General features: G+C 53.6%; 1 protein-coding gene across 4 annotated transcripts in view; it reads left to right on the top strand.

The window, feature by feature from the left end:
* Positions 1 to 21,851, top strand: part of LOC142469992 (serine/threonine-protein kinase Nek11-like) — a 197,825-nt gene that overhangs the window by 71,025 nt on the left and 104,949 nt on the right. For 3 of the 4 annotated variants that reach the window (XM_075576822.1, XM_075576821.1, XM_075576823.1), the window contains exons 6-7: positions 839 to 965; positions 18,413 to 18,562. In XM_075576822.1, the coding sequence (XP_075432937.1) occupies positions 839 to 965; positions 18,413 to 18,562 (277 nt within the window). The remainder of the gene's footprint in view (positions 1 to 838; positions 966 to 18,412; positions 18,563 to 21,851) is intronic. The other variant, XM_075576824.1, reaches the window with a different exon arrangement.

The following is a 21,851-nucleotide window of genomic DNA, read 5'->3' as shown; positions in this document are numbered from 1 at the left end:
CCCTTCTTACCCCCCAACCCCCGTAAGATTTGATGGGATTTTTTGTGTGTGTTTTTACACTTTACAATAAACTGACACCATGGATATAAATATTTTCTTTAAGCTCATTTGTGAAACGACCGCTGCAGTTTGTACAATCTATGCAGACACCCCCCACTGCACGGAAAAGGTGCACCCCTTTCTGGGAAGTATATGTAGGGCATAGATCAGGGGTGGGTTGTGCCAGTCCTCAAGGGCCACCAACAGGTCAGGTTTTAAGGATATCCCTGCTTCAGGTAAGGTGGATCAGTCATAATGACTGAGCCACTGATTGAGCCACCTGTGCTGAAGCAAGGATATCCTGAAAACCTAACCTGTGGGCGGCTCTCGCGGACTGGATTTGCCCACCCCTGGCATAGATGCTCAGCAATACGTAGTCCTTATTCACACGCAAAGTTCTGCAGATATTTATGGGAAGTTCTAATTCTTTGTCCTTTCAATCAGTAATGGGTCTCGTACTTTTGATCATGTACCCCTTAGAATTCTATGGCCCCCGGTAAGTTGCCCTTATAAAGAGGGATCCTGCCCTCTGGGTCCGTGTCTCCCCCAGTAAGACCTCTCATCCTCTAGTACAGGGGTGCTCAACTCCAGTCCTCAAGACCCCCCAACAGGTCGGGTTTTCATGATATCCCAGCTTCAGCACAAGTGGCTCAATCCTCCTGTGCTGAAGCAGGGACTGATTGAGCCACCTGTGCTGAAGCAGGGATATCCTAAAAACTTAACCTGTTGCGGGGTCTTGAGGACCAGAGTTGACCACCCCTGCTCTAGTGAACTCTTGTTTGTTTGGTTTCTGGCTCAGGTGACTTCGGTGTGTCCCGTGTCCTGTCCGTGTCATCGGACATGGCCACCACGTTTACTGGAACGCCACACTACATGAGCCCAGAGGCGTTCACGCACAGCGGGTACAACGCCAAGTCTGATATCTGGTGAGTGGGTCTCTGTCAGAGCGCCGGCTTCGTCTTATCTGTCCTCCCCTTGTTTGGAAAATAACAAATGGTTCCATCTGCACTGGTTTCAATGCAATCTAATACTAATACGTGTGTGCACAAGTTTGTGATCCAAAGAACTTGCAATCTACCATTTTTTGGTGCCAGAGTACATGCACAAAAAGGGCCATATTTACTAAGCAGTCTTCTGCATAAAGCCCTTCCTGGGGCTAGCAGGCCACCTACAGTCTTCTGACTTGGATACCATGCATGGTGTCTTCACACAATGGAAGTTGGCTTTACTGTAGAGCACTGCTTAGAAAAAGCTGGTCTAATGCCACCAGGAGCGGACACCGAGAGTTTAAACCGGCTTCACCCACTTCAAAGTCAGTGATGTTACCTCCTAGCATTGTTCACCCTTATCGTTGGCAATGAGCGGCTGAGCCCGCAGCTGGTCTCCGCTCTTGCATGGTTTAGTTGGGTGATGTTGGTAATAAATGGTTTGGTGTGTGAGGTTCTGTTATTTCTGCACCCGTTTATGCCTTATCCTCTCTAGTGTTTGAGATAAATGGTTCAGTCTCGTATAGTCCGTCAGGAGATGTGAGGAAGTCGTGGCAGGAGGACGCTTGTTAAATGTCCTCCCTACATGACACAAGCCTTCTTATCCTCCAGTTAATGAGACATGGTATCCGGCACTGGCTGCTCTGCAACCTTTCTACAGATCAAAGGTTTCCCCAAAGGTGACAGAACAATGATTGTACGACACAATGTGTCCCCTTCTCTTTAACCGCTAACGTGCTGGATTCTGTTGGTGTAACTTGTATGCTTCTGCATGTACTGATAACTGGGGCCCCGCACACACAGTGTGAGAAAACCTTCCACACGTGTCCTGTTCATCAAATCAAAAGACATTACAAGGTGAAAATGGCTCAGGAATCAAACACAAAGAGAATAGGCATGAGGCAAAGAGCAGAATGTGGTGCAGCCTCAGTCCCCGGCGTGCGGCCTCAGTCCCCGGCGTGCGGCCTCTGTACCCGGCGTGCGGCCTCTGTACCCGGCGTGCGGCCTCTGTACCCGGCGTGCGGCCTCTGTACCCGGCGTGGGGCCTCTGTACCCGGCGTGCGGCCTCTGTACCCGGCGTGCGGCCTCAGTCCCCGGCGTGCGGCCTCTGTACCCGGCGTGCGGCCTCTGTACCCGGCGTGGGGCCTCTGTACCCGGCGTGGGGCCTCTGTACCCGGCATGCGGCCTCTGTACCCGGCGTGGGGCCTCTGTACCCGGCGTGCGGCCTCTGAACCCGGCTTGCGGCCTCTGTACCCGGCGTGGGGCCTCTGTACCCGGCGTGGGGCCTCTGTACCCAGCGTGCGGTCTCTGTACCCGGCGTGGGGCCTCTGTACCCGGCGTGCGGCCTCTGAACCCGGCGTGCGGCCTCTGTACCCGGCGTGCGGCCTCTGAACCCGGCGTGGGGCCTCTGTACCCGGCGTGCGGCCTCTGTACCCGGCGTGCGGCCTCTGTACCCGGCGTGCGGCCTCTGTACCCGGCGTGGGGCCTCTGTACCCGGCGTGCGGCTTCTGAACCCGGCGTGGGGCCTCTGAACCCGGCGTGGGGCCTCTGTACCCGGCGTGCGGCCTCTGAACCCGGCGTGCGGTCTCTGTTCCCGGCGTGCGGCCTCTGTACCCGGCGTGGGGCCTCTGTACCCGGCGTGCGGCCTCTGTACCCGGCGTGCGGTCTCTGTACCCGGCGTGCGGCCTCTGTACCCGGCGTGCGGCCTCTGTACCCGGCGTGGGGCCTCTGTACCCGGCGTGGGGCCTCTGTACCCGGCGTGCGGTCTCTGTTCCCGGCGTGCGGCCTCTGTTCCCGGCGTTCGGCCTCTGAACCCGGCGTGCGGCTTCTGTACCCGGCGTGCGGCCTCTGTACCCGGCGTGCGGCCTCTGTACCCGGCGTGGGGCCTCTGTACCCGGCGTGCGGCCTCTGTACCCGGCGTGCGGCCTCTGTACCCGGCGTGCGGCCTCTGTACCCGGCGTGCGGCCTCTGTACCCGGCGTGCGGCCTCTGTACCCGGCGTGCGGCCTCTGTACCCGGCGTGCGGCCTCTGTACCCGGCGTGCGGTCTCTGTTCCCGGCGTGCGGCCTCTGAACCCGGCGTGCGGCTTCTGTACCCGGCGTGGGGCCTCTGTACCCAGCGTGCAGCCTCTGAACCCGGCGTGCGGTCTCTGTTGTTCCCGGCGTGCGGCCTCTGTACCCGGCGTGGGGCCTCTGTACCCGGCGTGCGGCCTCTGTACCCGGCGTGCGGTCTCTGTACCCGGCGTGGGGCCTCTGTACCCGGCGTGCGGCCTCTGTACCCGGCGTGGGGCCTCTGTACCCGGCGTGTGGCCTCTGTACCCGGCGTGTGGCCTCTGTACCCGGCGTGCGGCCTCTGTACCCGGCGTGCGGCCTCTGTACCCGGCGTGCGGTCTCTGTACCCGGCGTGCGGCCTCTGTACCCGGCGTGCGGCCTCTGTACCCGGCGTGGGGCCTCTGTACCCGGCGTGCGGCCTCTGTACCCGGCGTGCGGTCTCTGTTCCCGGCGTGCGGCCTCTGTTCCCGGCGTGCGGCCTCTGAACCCGGCGTGCGGCTTCTGTACCCGGCGTGCGGCCTCTGTACCCGGCGTGCGGCCTCTGTACCCGGCGTGGGGCCTCTGTACCCGGCGTGCGGCCTCTGAACCCGGCGTGCGGCCTCTGTACCCGGCGTGCGGCCTCTGTACCCGGCGTGCGGCCTCTGTACCCGGCGTGCGGCCTCTGTACCCGGCGTGCGGCCTCTGTACCCGGCGTGCGTCCTCTGTACCCGGCGTGCGGCCTCTGTACCCGGCGTGCGGTCTCTGTTCCCGGCGTGCGGCCTCTGAACCCGGCGTGCGGCTTCTGTACCCGGCGTGGGGCCTCTGTACCCAGCGTGCAGCCTCTGAACCCGGCGTGCGGTCTCTGTTGTTCCCGGCGTGCGGCCTCTGTACCCGGCGTGGGGCCTCTGTACCCGGCGTGCGGCCTCTGTACCCGGCGTGCGGTCTCTGTACCCGGCGTGGGGCCTCTGTACCCGGCGTGCGGCCTCTGAACCCGGCGTGCGGCCTCTGTACCCGGCGTGCGGCCTCTGTACCCGGCGTGCGGTCTCTGTACCCGGCGTGCGGCCTCTGTACCCGGCGTGCGGCCTCTGTACCCGGCGTGCGGCCTCTGTACCCGGCGTGCGGCCTCTGTTCCCGGCGTGCGGCCTCTGTACCCGGCGTGCGGCCTCTGTACCCGGCGTGCGGCCTCTGTACCCGGCGTGGGGCCTCTGTACCCGGCGTGGGGCCTCTGTACCCGGCGTGCGGCCTCTGTGCGCGGTGTGCAGTCTGCGCGGCTTGCGGTCTCTGTACACGCTGCGCGGTCTCTGTACACGCTGCGCGGTCTCTGCACACGCTGCGCGGTCTCTGCACACAGTGAGACCTGCACCCCACCCTGCTCCTTCTCTCTCACCGTGTCCCCTTTGTCAGGTCTGTGTGGCAAAGTGAGATAACAAGTAGAACACATCAATATCGGGATTACTCACCGCTCTGTAAAGCTTCTGTCAGATCTCTGTCTGCGTATTCCCGGCACCTCGCTCACTTCAATAGATTCTCTCGGTCTTTGAAGTCAGGATTATCCCATTAACATGTCATTTTTGGGGGACATCTGTACTTTTGGGTTCCTTGCACTTGGACATTCATACGAGTTGGCCAAAAACAAAACAAAATGCAAATAGTAACAGTTTGCTCAGATTGAGGGAAGTGACACATTGTCTCACTATGTACAGAGCTCGGGCTAACAGGATCAGCTGCTGCTCAGTCCTACAGTGGCTCTGTGCCTGTGTGTACAGTCCCGCCTCTACCCTGGGGAATGTCACTTCCTCTAGGACAGGGCGGCCAACTCCAGTCCTCAGGGGCCATCAACAGGTCTTCAGGATATCCCTGCTTCCGCACAGGTGGCTCAATCAGTGGCTCAGTCGACTGAGCAACCTGTGCTGAAGCAGGGACATCCTGAAGACCTGTTGATGGCCCTTGAGGACTGGAGTAGTTCACCCTTTCTATTGGACATCAATAATATATAGGAGTCATGGTACAGGAGATGACCAGCCTGTTTGACCAGATCCTATTGAGGGCGGGTAAATTAAATACCCAAGGCCATTGTTGGTCCCAGAAAAACAGTGTGTGGTAAGTTCCTCTGGCATTGAAGGGGTTAAACTGTATATCCAGGACAGAAGCCTCCCTCATTCCAGAAGACAGAGTGAACCTCTCCAAGCACAGCTTCTGTATAGGGGGGAGGGGGGAAGGTGCAGTAACGAGGCACAGCTTCTGTATAGGGGGGAGGGGGGAAGGTGCAGTAACGAGGCACAGCTTCTGTATAGGGGGGAGGGGGGAAGGTGCAGTAACGGGCACTGCTTCTGTATAGGGGGGAAGGTGCAGTAACGAGGCACTGCTTCTGTATGGGGGGGAAGGTGCAGTAACGAGGCACAGCTTCTGTATAGGGGGGAGGGGGGAAGGTGCAGTAACGAGGCACAGCTTCTGTATAGGGGGGAGGGGGGAAGGTGCAGTAACGAGGCACAGCTTCTGTATAGGGGGGAGGGGGGAAGGTGCAGTAACGGGCACTGCTTCTGTATAGGGGGGAAGGTGCAGTAACGAGGCACTGCTTCTGTATGGGGGGGAAGGTGCAGTAACGAGGCACAGCTTCTGTATGGGGGGAAGGTGCAGTAACGAGGCACAGCTTCTGTATGGGGGGGAAGGTGCAGTAACGAGGCACAGCTTCTGTATAGGGGGGAAGGTGCAGTAACGAGGCACAGCTTCTGTATAGGGGGGAAGGTGCAGTAACGAGGCACTGCTTCTGTATGGGGGGGAAGGTGCAGTAACGAGGCACAGCTTCTGTATGGGGGGGAAGGTGCAGTAACGAGGCACAGCTTCTGTATGGGGGGGAAGGTGCAGTAACGAGGCACAGCTTCTGTATGGGGGGGAAGGTGCAGTAACGAGGCACAGCTTCTGTATGGGGGGAAGGTGCAGTAACGAGGCACAGCTTCTGTATGGGGGGAAGGTGCAGTAACGAGGCACAGCTTCTGTATGGGGGGGAAGGTGCAGTAACGAGGCACAGCTTCTGTATGGGGGGGAAGGTGCAGTAACGGGCACAGCTTCTGTATGGGGGAGGTGCAGTAACGAGGCACTGCTTCTGTATGGGGGGGTGCAGTAACGAGGCACTGCTTCTGTATAGGGGGGAAGGTGCAGTAACGGGCACTGGTTCTGTATGGGGGGGAAGGTGCAGTAACGGGCACTGGTTCTGTATGGGGGGGAAGGTGCAGTAACGGGCACTGCTTCTGTATGGGGGGAGGCATTTCTTCTGTATGGGGGGTGCAGTAACGAGGCACTGCTTCTGTATGGGGGGGTGTAGTAACGAGGCACTGCTTCTGTATGGAGGGGTGCAGTAACGAGGCACTGCTTCTGTATGGGGGGGTGCAGTAACAGGCACTGCTTCTGTATGGGGGAGGCATTTCTTCTGTATGGGGGGTGCAGTAACGAGGCACTGCTTCTGTATGGGGGGGTGCAGTAACGAGGCACTGCTTCTGTATGGGGGGGGGGTGCAGTAACGAGGCACTGCTTCTGTATGGGGGGGGTGCAGTAACGAGGCACTGCTTCTGTATGGGGGGGTGCAGTAACAAGGCACTGCTTCTGTATGGGGAGTGAAGTAACGAGGCATTTCTTCTGTTTGGGGGTGCGCAGTAACAGGGACTGCTTCTGTATGGGGGAGTTGCAGTAACGGGCACTGCTCTGTATGGGGAGGGGGGGGGGTGCAGTAAGGGGCACTGCTTCTGTATGGGGGGGGGTGCAGTAAGGGGCACTGCTTCTGTATGGGGGGGGCACTGCTCTGTATGGGGAGAGGAGGTGCATTGTTGGGGTACTTGTGAGGAACAGTGGCAGAGTTGACACAACAAGGAGACACAGGCAGACACGTGTGGGCAGAGAAGCAGTACCCTTATACTGCTCCTTGTGTATTCACGCTCCCTGCATCTCTCAGGATAGTTTATGCTTCAATAAAACCAGCAGCAGGTTTCCAGGTATCGGGTGTTCCTGTGCAGCTGTCCGGGGCTGAACAACGAACGCGCGAACGCTTAGCAGCGGGACACATCCATTAGTTATCTGGTGCGTATCTCTCGCTAACGAGTCCGGCTGCGGAGAGGTCTCTGCTGCAGGTGGGATGTCTCCTGCAGAGCAGAAGAAATACACGTGTTCCCCCGGACTCCTTTACAGGAGAGACCAGGGGACACTGTGTAAACATGACCCCAAATCTCTGAGCACATCAGGTCCTGGTTATTATCAACTGTCCAGGGGTCCAAGGGATACTGGTAGGTGTATTCATTAACCCATGATGGTGCCAATCTCATTGGCCCCAATAGGAGTGTCCCTGTCGTAGTGCTCCGATCGGCACTATCGCGTAGCGTTGGGACAGAGCTGTTTTACTGTATTTAGAAACACGCGCGGAATATTTCTGCTACAGGGGTCTTTCTACCATCAATTCCCATTTTCTTCAAAAAGAAAGTGGGCGTGTAAGTAAAAAGTAGTGCTACTCTGGGTGTGTAAGTAAAAAGTAGTGCTACTCTGGGTGTGTAAGTAAAAAGTAGTGTTACTCTGGGTGTGTAAGTAAAAAGTAGTGCTACTCTGGGTGTGTAAGTAAAAAGTAGTGTTACTCTGGGTGTGTAAGTAAAAGGTAGTGTTACTCTGGGTGTGTAAGTAAAAGGTAGTGTTACTCTGGGCGTGTAAGTAAAAGGTAGTGTTACTCTGGGCGTGTAAGTAAAAGGTAGTGTTACTCTGGGCGTGTAAGTAAAAGGTAGTGTTACTCTGGGCTTGCAAGTAAAAGGTAGTGTTACTCTGGGCGTGTAAGTAAAAGGTAGTGTTACTCTGGGCGTGTAAGTAAAAGGTAGTGTTACTCTGGGCGTGTAAGTAAAAGGTAGTGTTACTCTGGGCGTGTAAGTAAAAGGTAGTGTTACTCTGGGCGTGTAAGTAAAAGGTAGTGTTACTCTGGGCGTGTAAGTAAAAGGTAGTGTTACTCTGGGCGTGTAAGTAAAAGGTAGTGTTAATCTGGGCGTGCAAGTAAAAGGTAGTGTTAATCTGGGTGTGTAAGTAAAAAGTAGTGTTACTCTGGGCGTGTAAGTAAAAAGTAGTGTTACTCTGGGCGTGTAAGTAAAATGTAGTGTTACTCTGGGCGTGTAAGTAAAAGGTAGTGTTAATCTGGGTGTGTAAGTAAAAGGTAGTGTTACTCTGGGCGTGTAAGTAAAAAGTAGTGTTACTCTGGGCGTGTAAGTAAAAGGTAGTGTTACTCTGGGCGTGTAAGTAAAAGGTAGTGTTACTCTGGGCGTGTAAGTAAAAGGTAGTGTTACTCTGGGCTTGCAAGTAAAAGGTAGTGTTACTCTGGGCGTGTAAGTAAAAGGTAGTGTTACTCTGGGCGTGTAAGTAAAAGGTAGTGTTACTCTGGGCGTGTAAGTAAAAGGTAGTGTTACTCTGGGCGTGTAAGTAAAAGGTAGTGTTACTCTGGGCGTGTAAGTAAAAGGTAGTGTTACTCTGGGCGTGTAAGTAAAAGGTAGTGTTACTCTGGGCGTGTAAGTAAAAGGTAGTGTTACTCTGGGCGTGTAAGTAAAAGGTAGTGTTAATCTGGGCGTGTAAGTAAAAAGTAGTGTTACTCTGGGCGTGTAAGTAAAAAGTAGTGTTACTCTGGGCGTGTAAGTAAAAGGTAGTGTTACTCTGGGCGTGTAAGTAAAAGGTAGTGTTAATCTGGGCGTGTAAGTAAAAGGTAGTGTTACTCTGGGCGTGTAAGTAAAAAGTAGTGTTACTCTGGGCGTGCAAGTAAAAGGTAGTGTTACTCTGGGCTTGCAAGTAAAAGGTAGTGTTACTCTGGGCGTGCAAGTAAAAGGTAGTGTCACTCTGGGCGTGTAAGTAAAAGGTAGTGTTACTCTGGGCGTGAAAGTAAAAGGTAGTGTTACTCTGGGCGTGAAAGTAAAAGGTAGTGTTACTCTGGGCGTGTAAGTAAAAGGTAGTGTTACTCTGGGCGTGTAAGTAAAAGGTAGTGTTACTCTGGGCGTGTAAGTAAAAGGTAGTGTTACTCTGGGCGTGTAAGTAAAAGGTAGTGTTACTCTGGGCGTGTAAGTAAAAGGTAGTGTTACTCTGGGCGTGTAAGTAAAAGGTAGTGTTACTCTGGGCGTGTAAGTAAAAGGTAGTGTTACTCTGGGCGTGTAAGTAAAAGGTAGTGTTACTCTGGGCGTGTAAGTAAAAGGTAGTGTCACTTTGGGCGTGTAAGTAAAAGGTAGTGTCACTGGGCGTGTAAGTAAAAGGTAGTGTCACTCTGGGCGTGTAAGTAAAAAGTAGTGTTACTCTGGGCGTGTAAGTAAAAGGTAGTGTTACTCTGGGCTTGCAAGTAAAAGGTAGTGTTACTCTGGGCGTGCAAGTAAAAGGTAGTGTTACTCTGGGCGTGCAAGTAAAAGGTAGTGTTACTCTGGGCGTGAAAGTAAAAGGTAGTGTTACTCTGGGCGTGAAAGTAAAAGGTAGTGTTACTCTGGGCGTGTAAGTAAAAGGTAGTGTTACTCTGGGCGTGTAAGTAAAAGGTAGTGTTACTCTGGGCGTGTAAGTAAAAGGTAGTGTTACTCTGGGCGTGTAAGTAAAAGGTAGTGTTACTCTGGGCGTGTAAGTAAAAGGTAGTGTTACTCTGGGCGTGTAAGTAAAAGGTAGTGTTACTCTGGGCGTGTAAGTAAAAGGTAGTGTTACTCTGGGCGTGTAAGTAAAAGGTAGTGTTACTCTGGGCGTGTAAGTAAAAGGTAGTGTCACTTTGGGCGTGTAAGTAAAAGGTAGTGTTACTCTGGGCGTGTAAGTAAAAGGTAGTGTTACTCTGGGCGTGTAAGTAAAAGGTAGTGTCACTGGGCGTGTAAGTAAAAGGTAGTGTCACTCTGGGCGTGTAAGTAAAAAGTAGTGTTACTCTGGGTGTGTAAGTAAAAAGTAGTGTTACTCTGGGCGTGTAATAGAGAGCCCTAGAGCTTTGCACAGATGTATCCGTTTCTTCCCATGGCTGTTTATTTTGGGGTCAGAACTGTTTATTGGGTTATTAGCAGTGTTTGGGTAGGGGGTATTGTTGTTTAATATGTGTTTATTTCCTGCATTTGGGATATAATCAATGTGTCTCCCTGGGGCTAATTCCCTTTTTATACCAGATTTCTCTGCCCCGTATTGTCTCCCTCTGTTTTGATTGTGAGTTTTCTGGGGAAGAACCATGAGGAGGGGGGAAGAGAGAGTGACCGGGAGGGAAGAGAGAGTGACCGGGAGGGAAGAGAGAGTGACCGGGAGGGAAGAGAGAGTGACTGAGGGGGAGCAGAGAGAGAGTGACCGAGGGGGAACAGAGAGTGACCGAGGGGGAACAGAGAGAGAGTGACCGAGGGGGAACAGAGAGTGACCGAGGGGGAAGAGAGTGTGACCGGGAGGGAAGAGAGTGTGACCGGGAGGGAAGAGAGTGTGACCGGGAGGGAAGAGAGTGTGACCGGGAGGGAAGAGAGTGTGACCGGGAGGGAAGAGAGAGTGACCGGGAGGGAAGAGAGAGTGACCGGGAGGGAAGAGAGAGTGACCGGGAGGGAAGAGAGAGTGACCGGGAGGGAAGAGAGAGTGACCGGGAGGGAAGAGAGAGTGACCGACCGAGGGGGAACAGAGAGAGAGTGACCGAGGGGGAACAGAGAGAGAGTGACCGAGGGGGAACAGAGAGAGAGTGACCGAGGGGGAACAGAGAGTGACCGAGGGGGAAGAGAGTGTGACCGAGGGGGAAGAGAGTGTGACCGAGGGGGAAGACAGCAGGGGGAAGAGCGTGTGACCGGGAGGGAAGAGAGAGTGACCGGGTGGGAAGGGAGTGTGACCGGGAGGGAAGGGAGTGTGACCGGGAGGGAAGGGAGAGTGACCGGGAGGGAAGGGAGAGTGATCGGGAGGGAAGAGAGAGAGAGTGACCGGGAGGAAAGAGAGTGACGGGGGGGGAAGAGAGTGACGGGGTGACGGGGGGGAAGAGAGTGACGGGGGGAAGAGTGTGACGGGGGGAAGAGTGTGACGGGGTGACATGGGGGGAAGAGAGTGACGGGGGAAGAGAGTGACGGGGGGAAGAGAGTGACGGGGGGGAAGAGAGTGACACGGAGGGAGGAAAGAGAGTGACACGAGGGAAGAGAGTGACACGGGGGGAGGGAAGAGAGTGACACAGAGGGAGGGAAGAGAGTGACACGGGGGGAGGGAAGGGAGTGACACGGGGGGAGGGAAGGGAGTGACACAGAGGGAGGGAGGGAAGAGTGTGACGGGGGAGAGAGTGCTCAGCGATCTGTGCTCAAACAGCAGGAGGCAGATCGCGGCATTTGGGGGCGTGTAACGAACACGTCACGGAGCTGGTTCGCCTCTATTGGCTGAACCAGCTCGCGTCACGCGACGTTAGCCACTAATTACAACTTGGGTTGTGCCGGCAAAATGTCGCAGCGACAATGCTGCACTGTGCCGCCGTTGGAGTTTTCAGTTTGAAAACTCCCACCGCACAACCCAAATTTGCGACGCACGTTAGCGCGTGCACGCCGCATCGCCTGCACGCCGCATCGCCTGCTGTCTCAGCTTAGCCGTATTCAGTTGCATGTCTCTCTGCTCTGAAGACTGACAGTGTCTGTGTTATAGACACATTGTTTCAATCCCCGCTCTATCCACTCAGTGGGTTGCTACAGCAACCTTTCAGTCTCCTTATGGAAATGGGCTATTCCACCCCCCCCCCCGTCTCTGCTGACAAGATAGTTCAGTCCCATTACTTTCCTGTGTGACACTTCTCCCCTTACTTCCTTTTCAAGCCAAAGGACACTGAGTGAGTACCTTCCATGCTATCACCCCTGGCAAGGCCGTTCCGTTTTTACCACGCCTTTCCTTTGATACAGAGCACTCCCCTTAGAGAAGCCCTCTCTACCACACTGCTACACCTACAAGTACCTTTTACTTCCCTGACTTTTGCAATAAAGCTAGAAAAGACAAAAGGACTTGTTGCGCTTTGGAAGAGGGAAGGGATGAGTTAAGCTGTCTGGCTCCATTCACATCCTACACGCGACCCTGGTTCCAGAATAGTGACAGAGGGGAAGAGGGAAAGAGACAGAGGGATATGAACGGTTGACAGAAAGAATGGCAGAGTTTTCCTGCATCAGTAACATAGTAAATTTATATCCCACTATGTGGGATTCTTATTGTATTACATGCAACACAGGGGTTAACATAGTCCTAGTTTACACTCGCCTCACATCTCCCTCCCTGCTGTGTCCTCCTGGTAGCTGAACGCCCTGCACACAAACGACACTTTCTCTTCTCTTTCTTAAACACGGTGACTGAATCAGAGAGCGCCCAGGAGATTACCCATCATCTTAACAAATATTCCCACAGACACGAAGTAAACAGACGTGAGACTGTATCCTTACCCTGGACCAGGCGCACACACTTTCTCACAGTAACAAGGCTGTGGGGATTTAGAGTTTTCTTCTCATTTTGCACTGGGGGAAAAATATCACTAATTACTAAATGTATCAAGTTGTCAGATTTCTGAGTGTAAAACTCTCCATTTCTTCTCACTGGAAGAGAACTGAAGTCCACTTTATATACCAGTGTGCCATACGGGGGTCCTGCCCCCTGTATACTTGATGTGAGGGGGTTGTATGAGGCTCTGGGGGGCTGGCAGAGCTGGCACTGTGGGCGTTCCATAGAAACACAAGAACGTTTCCAGAAGATCTGGCATGAAAGCTGGTCTCAGGCATATATCTATATCTGACACACGCGTGTAATGAGCAGACAGGCCCAGTGAGGGTGTGTTTGAACTTGATTGGGAATTGTGAGGTCCCCAGAATATGATGCGATCATCCAAAGCTACAGCATGTCCGAGTGAAAAACAGCCCTATGGACCAACAAGGGAAATTACAAATACAGAGTATCATACTCTGTATGAATATCAGGAGTATCTGTGACAACCTTCTGCAGTCTATAGCTTAAATAATGTCACCCTGTAATGTCATAACCATAGAATGATGTCACCCTGTAATGTCATAACCATAGAATGAACTCACCCTGTAATGTCACAACCATAGAATGATGTCACCCTGTAATGTCATAACCATAGAATGATGTCACCCTGTAATGTCATAACCATAGAATGATGTCACCCTGTAATGTTATCAACTTAGAATAGTGTCACACAGTTATGTCATAACAGAGAATTATGTCAGACTGTCCCTGTGTCTGGGTGCATGTCTTTGTATGTCCCTGTGTCCGGCTGTGTGGCCCTATATGTCCCTGTGTCTGGCTGTATGTCTCTGTCCCTGTGTCTGACTGTATGTCCCTGTGTCTGGCTGTATGTTTCTGTATGTCCCTATGTCTGGCTGTGTGACCCTGTATGTCTCTGTATGTCCCTGTGTCTGGCTGTATGTCTCTGTCCCTGTGTCTGACTGTATGTCCCTGTGTCTGGCTGTATGTCTCTGTATGTCCCTGTGTCTGGCTGTGTGTGACCCTGTATGTCCCTGTGTCTGGCTGTGTGACCCTGTATGTCCCTGTGTCTGGCTGTGTGACCCTGTATGTCCCTGTGTCTGGCTGTGTGACCCTGTATGTCCCTGTGTCTGGCTGTGTGACCCTCTATGTCCCTGTGTCTGGCTGTGTGACCCTGCATGTCCCTGTGTCTGGCTGTGTGACCCTGTATGTCCCTGTGTCTGGCTGTGTGACCCTGTATGTCCCTGTGTCTGGCTGTGTGACCGTGTATGTCCCTGTGTCTGGCTGTGTGACCCTGTATGTCCCTGTGTCCGGCTGTGTGACCCTGTATGTCCCTGTGTCTGGCTGTGTGACCCTGTATGTCCCTGTGTCTGGCTGTGTGACCCTGTATGTCCCTGTGTCTGGCTGTGTGACCCTGTATGTCCCTGTGTCTGGCTGTGTGACCCTGTATGTCCCTGTGTCTGGCTGTATGTCTCTGTATGTCCCTGTGTCTGGCTGTGTGACCCTGTATGTCCCTGTGTCTGGCTGTGTGACCCTGTATGTCCCTGTGTCTGGCTGTGTGACCCTGTATGTCCCTGTGTCTGGCTGTGTGTCCCTGTGTCTGGCTGTGTGACCCTGTATGTCCCTGTGTCTGGCTGTGTGACCCTGTATGTCCCTGTGTCTGGCTGTGTGACCCTGTATGTCCCTGTGTCTGGCTGTGTGACCCTGTATGTCCCTGTGTCTGGCTGTGTGACCCTGTATGTCCCTGTGTCTGGCTGTGTGACCCTGCATGTCCCTGTGTCTGGCTGTGTGACCCTGTATGTCCCTGTGTCTGGCTGTGTGACCCTGTATGTCCCTGTGTCTGGCTGTGTGACCGTGTATGTCTCTGTGTCTGGCTGTGTGACCCTGTATGTCCCTGTGTCCGGCTGTGTGACCCTGTATGTCCCTGTGTCTGGCTGTGTGACCCTGTATGTCCCTGTGTCTGGCTGTGTGACCCTGTATGTCCCTGTGTCTGGCTGTGTGACCCTGTATGTCCCTGTGTCTGGCTGTGTGACCCTGTATGTCCCTGTGTCTGGCTGTGTTACCCTGTATGTCCCTGTGTCTGGCTGTGTGACCCTGTATGTCCCTGTGTCTGGCTGTGTGACCCTGTATGTCCCTGTGTCTGGCTGTGTGACCCTGTATGTCCCTGTGTCTGGCTGTGTGACCCTGTATGTCCCTGTGTCTGGCTGTGTGACCCTGTATGTCCCTGTGTCTGGCTGTGTGACCCTGTATGTCCCTGTGTCTGGCTGTGTGACCCTGTATGTCCCTGTGTCCCTGTGTCTGGCTGTACGAGGTGGGTGTCTGCCTAGACAAGGCCTGGGAGTATTTTTAGAAGGAGAATGGCACACTGATGTGAGGAGCGATGCGGCTGAGAGAGCAGGGAAATGAGGCTGTCAGTCTGAGCCCTGCCGGAGGTGGGGGGGGGGGGGGGGAAGGGAGGGGGGACTATGGGTCCCAGTGGGGGCGGAAACACCTGTTCCAATTATTTGGACTTTCCAACAGACTGTGCTGCTGTCATCTTCCTCAGATTCTCCCTGAACCGCACACACAGGGCACACAGATCTCCATGTACCCCCTGTGTGCCCACAGCTCTCCATGTACCCCCCTGCACACACAGGGCACACAGATCTCCATGTACCCCCCTGCACACACAGGGCACACAGCTCTCCATGTACCCCCCTGCACACACAGGGCACACAGCTCTCCATTTACCCCCCTGCACACACAGGTCACACAGCTCTCCATGTACCCCCTGCACACACAGGGCACACAGCTCTCCATGTACCCCCCTGCACACACAGGGCACACAGCTCTCCATGTACCCCCCTGCACACACAGGTCACACAGCTCTCCATGTACCCCCCTGCACACACAGGGCACACAGCTCTCCATGTACCCCCCTGTACACACAGGGCACACAGATCTCCATGTACCCCCTGTGTGCCCACAGCTCTCCATGTACCCCCTGCACACACAGGGTACACAGCTCTCCATGTACCCCCCTGCACACACAGGGCACACAGCTCTCCATGTACCCCCCTGCACACACAGGGCACCCAGCTCTCCATGTACCCCCCTGTACACACAGGGCACACAGCCCTCCATGTACCCCCTGTGTGCCCACAGCTCTCCATGTACCCCCCTGCACACACAGGTCACACAGCTCTCCATGTACCCCCCTGCACACACAGGTCACACAGCTCTCCATGTACCCCCCTGCACACACAGGGCACACAGCCCTCCATGTACCCCCTGTGTGCCCACAGCTCTCCATGTACCCCCTGCACACACAGGGCACACAGCCCTCCATGTACCCCCATGCACACACAGGGCACACAGCTCTCCATGTACCACCCTGCACACACAGGTCACACAGCTCTCCATGTACCCCCCTGCACACACAGGGCACACAGCCCTCCATGTACCCCCCTGTACACACAGGGCACACAGATCTCCATGTACCCCCTGTGTGCCCACAGCTCTCCATGTACCCCCTGCACACACAGGGTACACAGCTCTCCATGTACCCCCCTGCACACACAGGGCACACAGCTCTCCATGTACCCCCCTGCACACACAGGGCACACAGCTCTCCATGCACCCCCCTGCACACACAGGGCACACAGCCCTCCATGTACCCCCTGTGTGCCCACAGCTCTCCATGTACCCCCTGCACACACAGGGCACACAGCCCTCCATGTACCCCCCTGCACACACAGGGCACACAGCTCTCCATGTACCCCCCTGCACACACAGGGCACACAGCTCTCCATGTACCCCCCTGCACACACAGGGCACACAGCCCTCCATGTACCCCCCTGCACACACAGGGCACACAGCCCTCCATGTACCCCCCTGCACACACAGGGCACACAGCCCTCCATGTACCCCCCTGCACACACAGGGCACACAGCCCTCCATGTACCCCCCTGCACACACAGGGCACACAGCCCTCCATGTACCACCTGCACACACAGGGCACACAGCTCTCCATGTACCCTCCCTGCACACACAGGGCACACAGCTCTCCATGTACCCCCCTGCACACACAGGGCACACAGCTCTCCATGTATCCCCCTGCACACACAGGGTAGACAGCTCTCCATGTACCCCCCTGCACACACAGGGCACACAGCCCTCCATGTACCCTCTGCACACACAGGGTATACAGCTAGCAGAAGAGCTCTGCATGTTACATCGCTCTGCATGTTGTTATATAGCTCTGCATGTCGTTACATCGCTCTGCATGTCGTTACATCGCTCTGCGTGTTGTTACCTTGCTCTGCGTGTTGTTACCTTGCTCTGCGTGTTGTTATATCGCTCTGCGTGTTTTTACATCGCTCTGTGTGTTGTTATCTCGCTCCTCGTGTTATATCGCTCGGCGTGTTGTTACCTCGCTCTGCGTGTTGTTACCTCGCTCTGCATGTTATATCGCTCTGCGTGTTGTTACCTCGCTCTGCGTGTTGTTACCTCGCTCTGCGTGTTGTTACCTCGCTCTGCGTGTTGTTACCTCGCTCTGCGTGTTGTTACCTCGCTCTGCGTGTTGTTATATCGCTCTGCGTGTTTTTACATCGCTCTGTATGTTTTTACATCGCTCTGCGTGTTGTTACCTCGCTCTGTGTGTTGTTACCTCGCTCTGCGTGTTGTTACCTCGCTCTGCGTGTTGTTATATCTCTCTGCGTGTTGTTATATCTCTCTGCGTGTTGTTATATCTCTCTGCGTGTTGTTATATCTCTCTGCGTGTTGTTATATCGCTCTGCATGTCGTTACATCGCTCTGCGTGTTGTTACCTCGCTCTGCGTGTTACATCGCTCTGCATGTCGTTACATCGCTCTGCGTGTTGTTACCTCGCTCTGCGTGTTACATCGCTCTGCATGTCGTTACATCGCTCTGCGTGTTGTTACATCGCTCTGCATGTCGTTTCATCGCTCTGCGTGTTGTTACATCGCTCTGCGTGTTGTTACATCGCTCTGCGTGTCGTTACATCGCTCTGCATGTTACATCGCTCTGCGTGTTGTTATATCTCTCTGCGTGTTGTTGCCTCGCTGTGCGTGTTATATCGCTCTGCATGTTGTTACCTCGCTCTGCGTGTTGTTACCTCGCTCTGCGTGTTGTTACCTCGCTCTGCGTGTTGTTACATCGCTCTGCGTGTTGTTACCTCGCTCTGCGTGTCGTTACATCGCTCTGCGTGTTACATCGCTCTGCGTGTTGTTACCTCGCTCTGCGTGTTGTTGCCTCGCTGTGCGTGTTGTTATATCGCTCTGCGTGTTGTTACCTCGCTCTGCGTGTCGTTACATCGCTCTGCATGTTACCTCGCTCTGCGTGTCGTTACATCGCTCTGCATGTTACATCGCTCTGCCTGTCGTTACATCGCTCTGCATGTTACATCGCTCTGCGTGTCGTTACATCGCTCTGCGTGTCGTTACATCGCTCTGCGTGTTGTTACCTCGTTCTGCGTGTTGTTACCTCGCTCTGCGTGTTGTAATATCGCTCTGCATGTCGTTACCTCGCTCTGCGTGTTGTAATATCGCTCTGCGTGTTGTTACCTCGCTCTGCGTGTTGTAATATCGCTCTGCATGTCGTTACATCGCTATGCGTGTTGTTACATCGCTCTGCGTGTTATTACATCGCTCTGCGTGTTACATCGCTCTGCGTGTTGTTACATCGCTCTGCGTGTTGTTACATCGCTCTGCGTGTTGTTACATCGCTCTGCGTGTTGTTACATCGCTCTGCGTGTTGTTGCATCGCTCTGCGTGTTACATCGCTCTGCGTGTTGTTACATCGCTCTGCGTGTCGTTACATTATTCTGTTATATTGCTGTTTGATATTATGTATCACTGTGGTCCTGATTTCAGTATGTTTGTGGGTATACACAGTAGAGCTCTTTACTCTCATGTGACCGCAGGTCTCTGGGCTGCATCCTGTATGAGATCTGCGCTCTCAGACGCGCTTTCGAGGCTCCCAACTGGATGAAGCTGGCGTCCCTGATTGTGCAAGCTCCGAGCCCCCCACTCCCTACGGGCTATTCTGCAGCGCTCAATGACATCCTGCAAAGGTGAGGGGGGGTTCCGCTCCGTATACAGCACGTGCCATGGCAAGCTGGGGGGGAGGGGGCCGTATTACTACAGACTTCTGGCGTTATATATATAGTTGCCAGAGGGCTTCTCAAAAAATACTGGACACAATGATGAAAGGTGCAACGTTCTCATAGTACAGAGAGACGGAGCCCATGAGGGGTTTCCCGGGCGGGGAACTGTGAACCCCACCTCCCTCGGATGTGTTACAGAAGGGTGTGTAGGTGTGTGGAAATGTTTGTCACCTCACAGCCGGTGCCTGATGTATCACTTGCTGCCTGGAAATGGAGTGTGTAATTACTAGGATAACGGGGGTCTGTGCGTACGCAGGCCTGCGCCTGCCAAATCCCTCACACTCGTACAGAGTCACACGTTCCGGCTGTGGTGTCCAGACATGGGCGGGATCTGTAGGGGGTGTTACACCCAGCCACCACTTCCAAGGTTTCATATGAGATGCGAGTCCACATCGGCCTAATCCTTACTCTAACCCTACTATTCCAACCTAATTCTTACTCTAAAGCTACTATTCCAACCTAATCCTTACTCTAACCCTACTATTCCAGCCTAATCCTTACTCTAAAGCTACTATTCCAACCTAATCCTTACTCTAACCCTAATATTCCAACCTAATCCTTACTCTAACCCTAATATTCCAACCTAATCCTTACTCTAACCCTAATATTCCAACCTAATCCTTACTCTAAAGCTACTTTTCCAACCTAATCCCTACTCTAACCCTACTATTCCAGCCTAATCCTTACTCTAACCCTAATATTCCAGCCTAATCCTTACTTTAACCCTACTATTCCAGCCTAATCCTTACTCTAACCCTACTATTCCAACCTAATTCTTTCTATAACTATAATGTTCCAGCCTAATCCTTACTCTAACACTACTATTCCAGCCTAATCTTTACTCTAACACTACTATTCCAGCCTAATCCTTACTCTAACACTACTATTCCAGCCTAATCCTTACTCTAACACTACTATTCCAGCCTAATCCTTACTCTAACACTACTATTCCAGCCTAATCCTTTCTCTAACACTACTATTCCAGCCTAATCCTTACTCTAACACTACTATTCCAGCCTAATCCTTACTCTAACCCTAATACTCCAGTCTAATCCTTACTCTATATACTGTACTGCCCGCTCCTCTCTTGTGCTGATAAGTACTGTACTGCCCGCCCCCCCCCCCCCATGCCTTGACAAAGCGTCAGCATTACGCGAAACGCACGTGTGGGCCAAGTACATGTACGAGCAGGGTCTCCTACTCACCGCACTAGCGTTGTTCCTTTGTTGCGGTTCCCTGCTCGGCGCATTGCTCAGCAGAGAGACCCGATGGCGGAGATGAGGGTTTGGGGGAACTGAACCACTGATCTTATACTGACTCTTAGCAGGTTTTCTCTGTTGTGCTGTAATAACTCTGAGCTACCATACCAAATCAAAGACCTGGTGTTACAGAGAGACCTGATGTCTTATGGCTGGCTATCCGTTACTCGCTATAGGGGATTTCACTGGTAGCATAAAGGGTACTGATCCCTATTTTTCTCAACGCTATTAAAGGAAGCCATTTAGTAACATCCATAAACAGGCTCATGTCTATTTTAGCATTGATTGCACTGTAACCCAGTTCTCTTTCAGCCGCATAGAGCTCTGTACTATAATTTATAGAGGGTACTGATCCCTACTCTCTCACCTTGATAGTGCGAGACATTGTAGCACTCAGAGCAACAGATTCACCCCGAGTATTTTAAAGATTCATTTGCATCAAGCACCTAGCAGAGCAGCCGTATTATTAGCTGCTCTCACCGAGCACCTAGCAGAGCAGCCGTATTGCTTAGCTGCTCTTACCGAGCACCTAGCAGAGCAGCCGTATTATTAGCTGCTCTTACCGAGCACCTAGCAGAGCAGCCGTATTATTAGCTGCTCTTACCGAGCACCTAGCAGAGCAGCCGTATTATTAGCTGCTCTTACCGAGCACCTAGCAGAGCAGCCGTATTGCTTAGCTGCTCTTACCGAGCACCTACAAGAGCAGCCGTATTGCTTAGCTGCTCTTACCGAGCACCTACAAGAGCAGCCGTATTATTAGCTGCTCTTACCGAGCACCTACAAGAGCAGCCGTATTATTAGCTGCTCTTACCGAGCACCTACAAGAGCAGCCGTATTATTAGCTGCTCTTACCGAGCACCTACAAGAGCAGCCGTATTATTAGCTGCTCTTACCGAGCACCTACAAGAGCAGCCGTATTGCTTAGCTGCTCTCACCGAGCACCTAGCAGAGCAGCCGTATTGCTCAGCTGCTCTTACCGAGCACCTAGCAGAGCAGCCGTATTGCTTAGCTGCTCTTACCGAGCACCTAGCAGAGCAGCCGTATTATTAGCTGCTCTTACCGAGCACCTAGCAGAGCAGCCGTATTATTAGCTGCTCTTACCGAGCACCTAGCAGAGCAGCCGTATTGCTCAGCTACTCTTACCGAGCACCTACAAGAGCAGCCGTATTGCTTAGCTGCTCTTACCGAGCACCTACAAGAGCAGCCGTATTGCTTAGCTGCTCTCACCGAGCACCTACAAGAGCAGCCGTATTATTAGCTGCTCTTACCGAGCACCTACAAGAGCAGCCGTATTATTAGCTGCTCTTACCGAGCACCTACAAGAGCAGCCGTATTGCTTAGCTGCTCTCACCGAGCACCTAGCAGAGCAGCCGTATTGCTTCGCTGCTCTTACCGAGCACCTAGCAGAGCAGCCGTATTGCTTCGCTGCTCTTACCGAGCACCTAGCAGAGCAGCCGTATTGCTCAGCTGCTCTCACCGAGCACCTAGCAGAGCAGCCGTATTGCTTAGCTGCTCTCACCGAGCACCTAGCAGAGCAGCCGTATTGCTCAGCTGCTCTCACCGAGCACCTAGCAGAGCAGCCGTATTGCTTAGCTGCTCTTACCGAGCACCTACAGTAGCAGAGCAGCCGTATTATTAGCTGCTCTTACCGAGCACCTAGCAGAGCAGCCGTATTGCTCAGCTGCTCTCACCGAGCACCTAGCAGAGCAGCCGTATTGCTTAGCTGCTCTCACCGAGCACCTAGCAGAGCAGCCGTATTATTAGCTGCTCTTACCGAGCACCTAGCAGAGCAGCCGTATTGCAAGCACCATCAGCTGCTCTGACAATTAAAGTTACATATTGAGGCAATTATTGCTTATCTGAGGCAGATGCAGTGTTCCTATTGTTTGAACAATTATTTCATCATTACATAATTGGGAGTGCTACAATATGGGCCT

This window comes from Ascaphus truei, chromosome 19 (genome assembly GCF_040206685.1).
Source record: "Ascaphus truei isolate aAscTru1 chromosome 19, aAscTru1.hap1, whole genome shotgun sequence".
In the NCBI taxonomy this organism is placed as follows: Eukaryota; Metazoa; Chordata; class Amphibia; order Anura; family Ascaphidae; genus Ascaphus; species Ascaphus truei.
The sequence above is the reverse complement of the archived record's forward strand: the minus strand, read 5'-3'. Positions and strand labels throughout refer to the sequence as shown.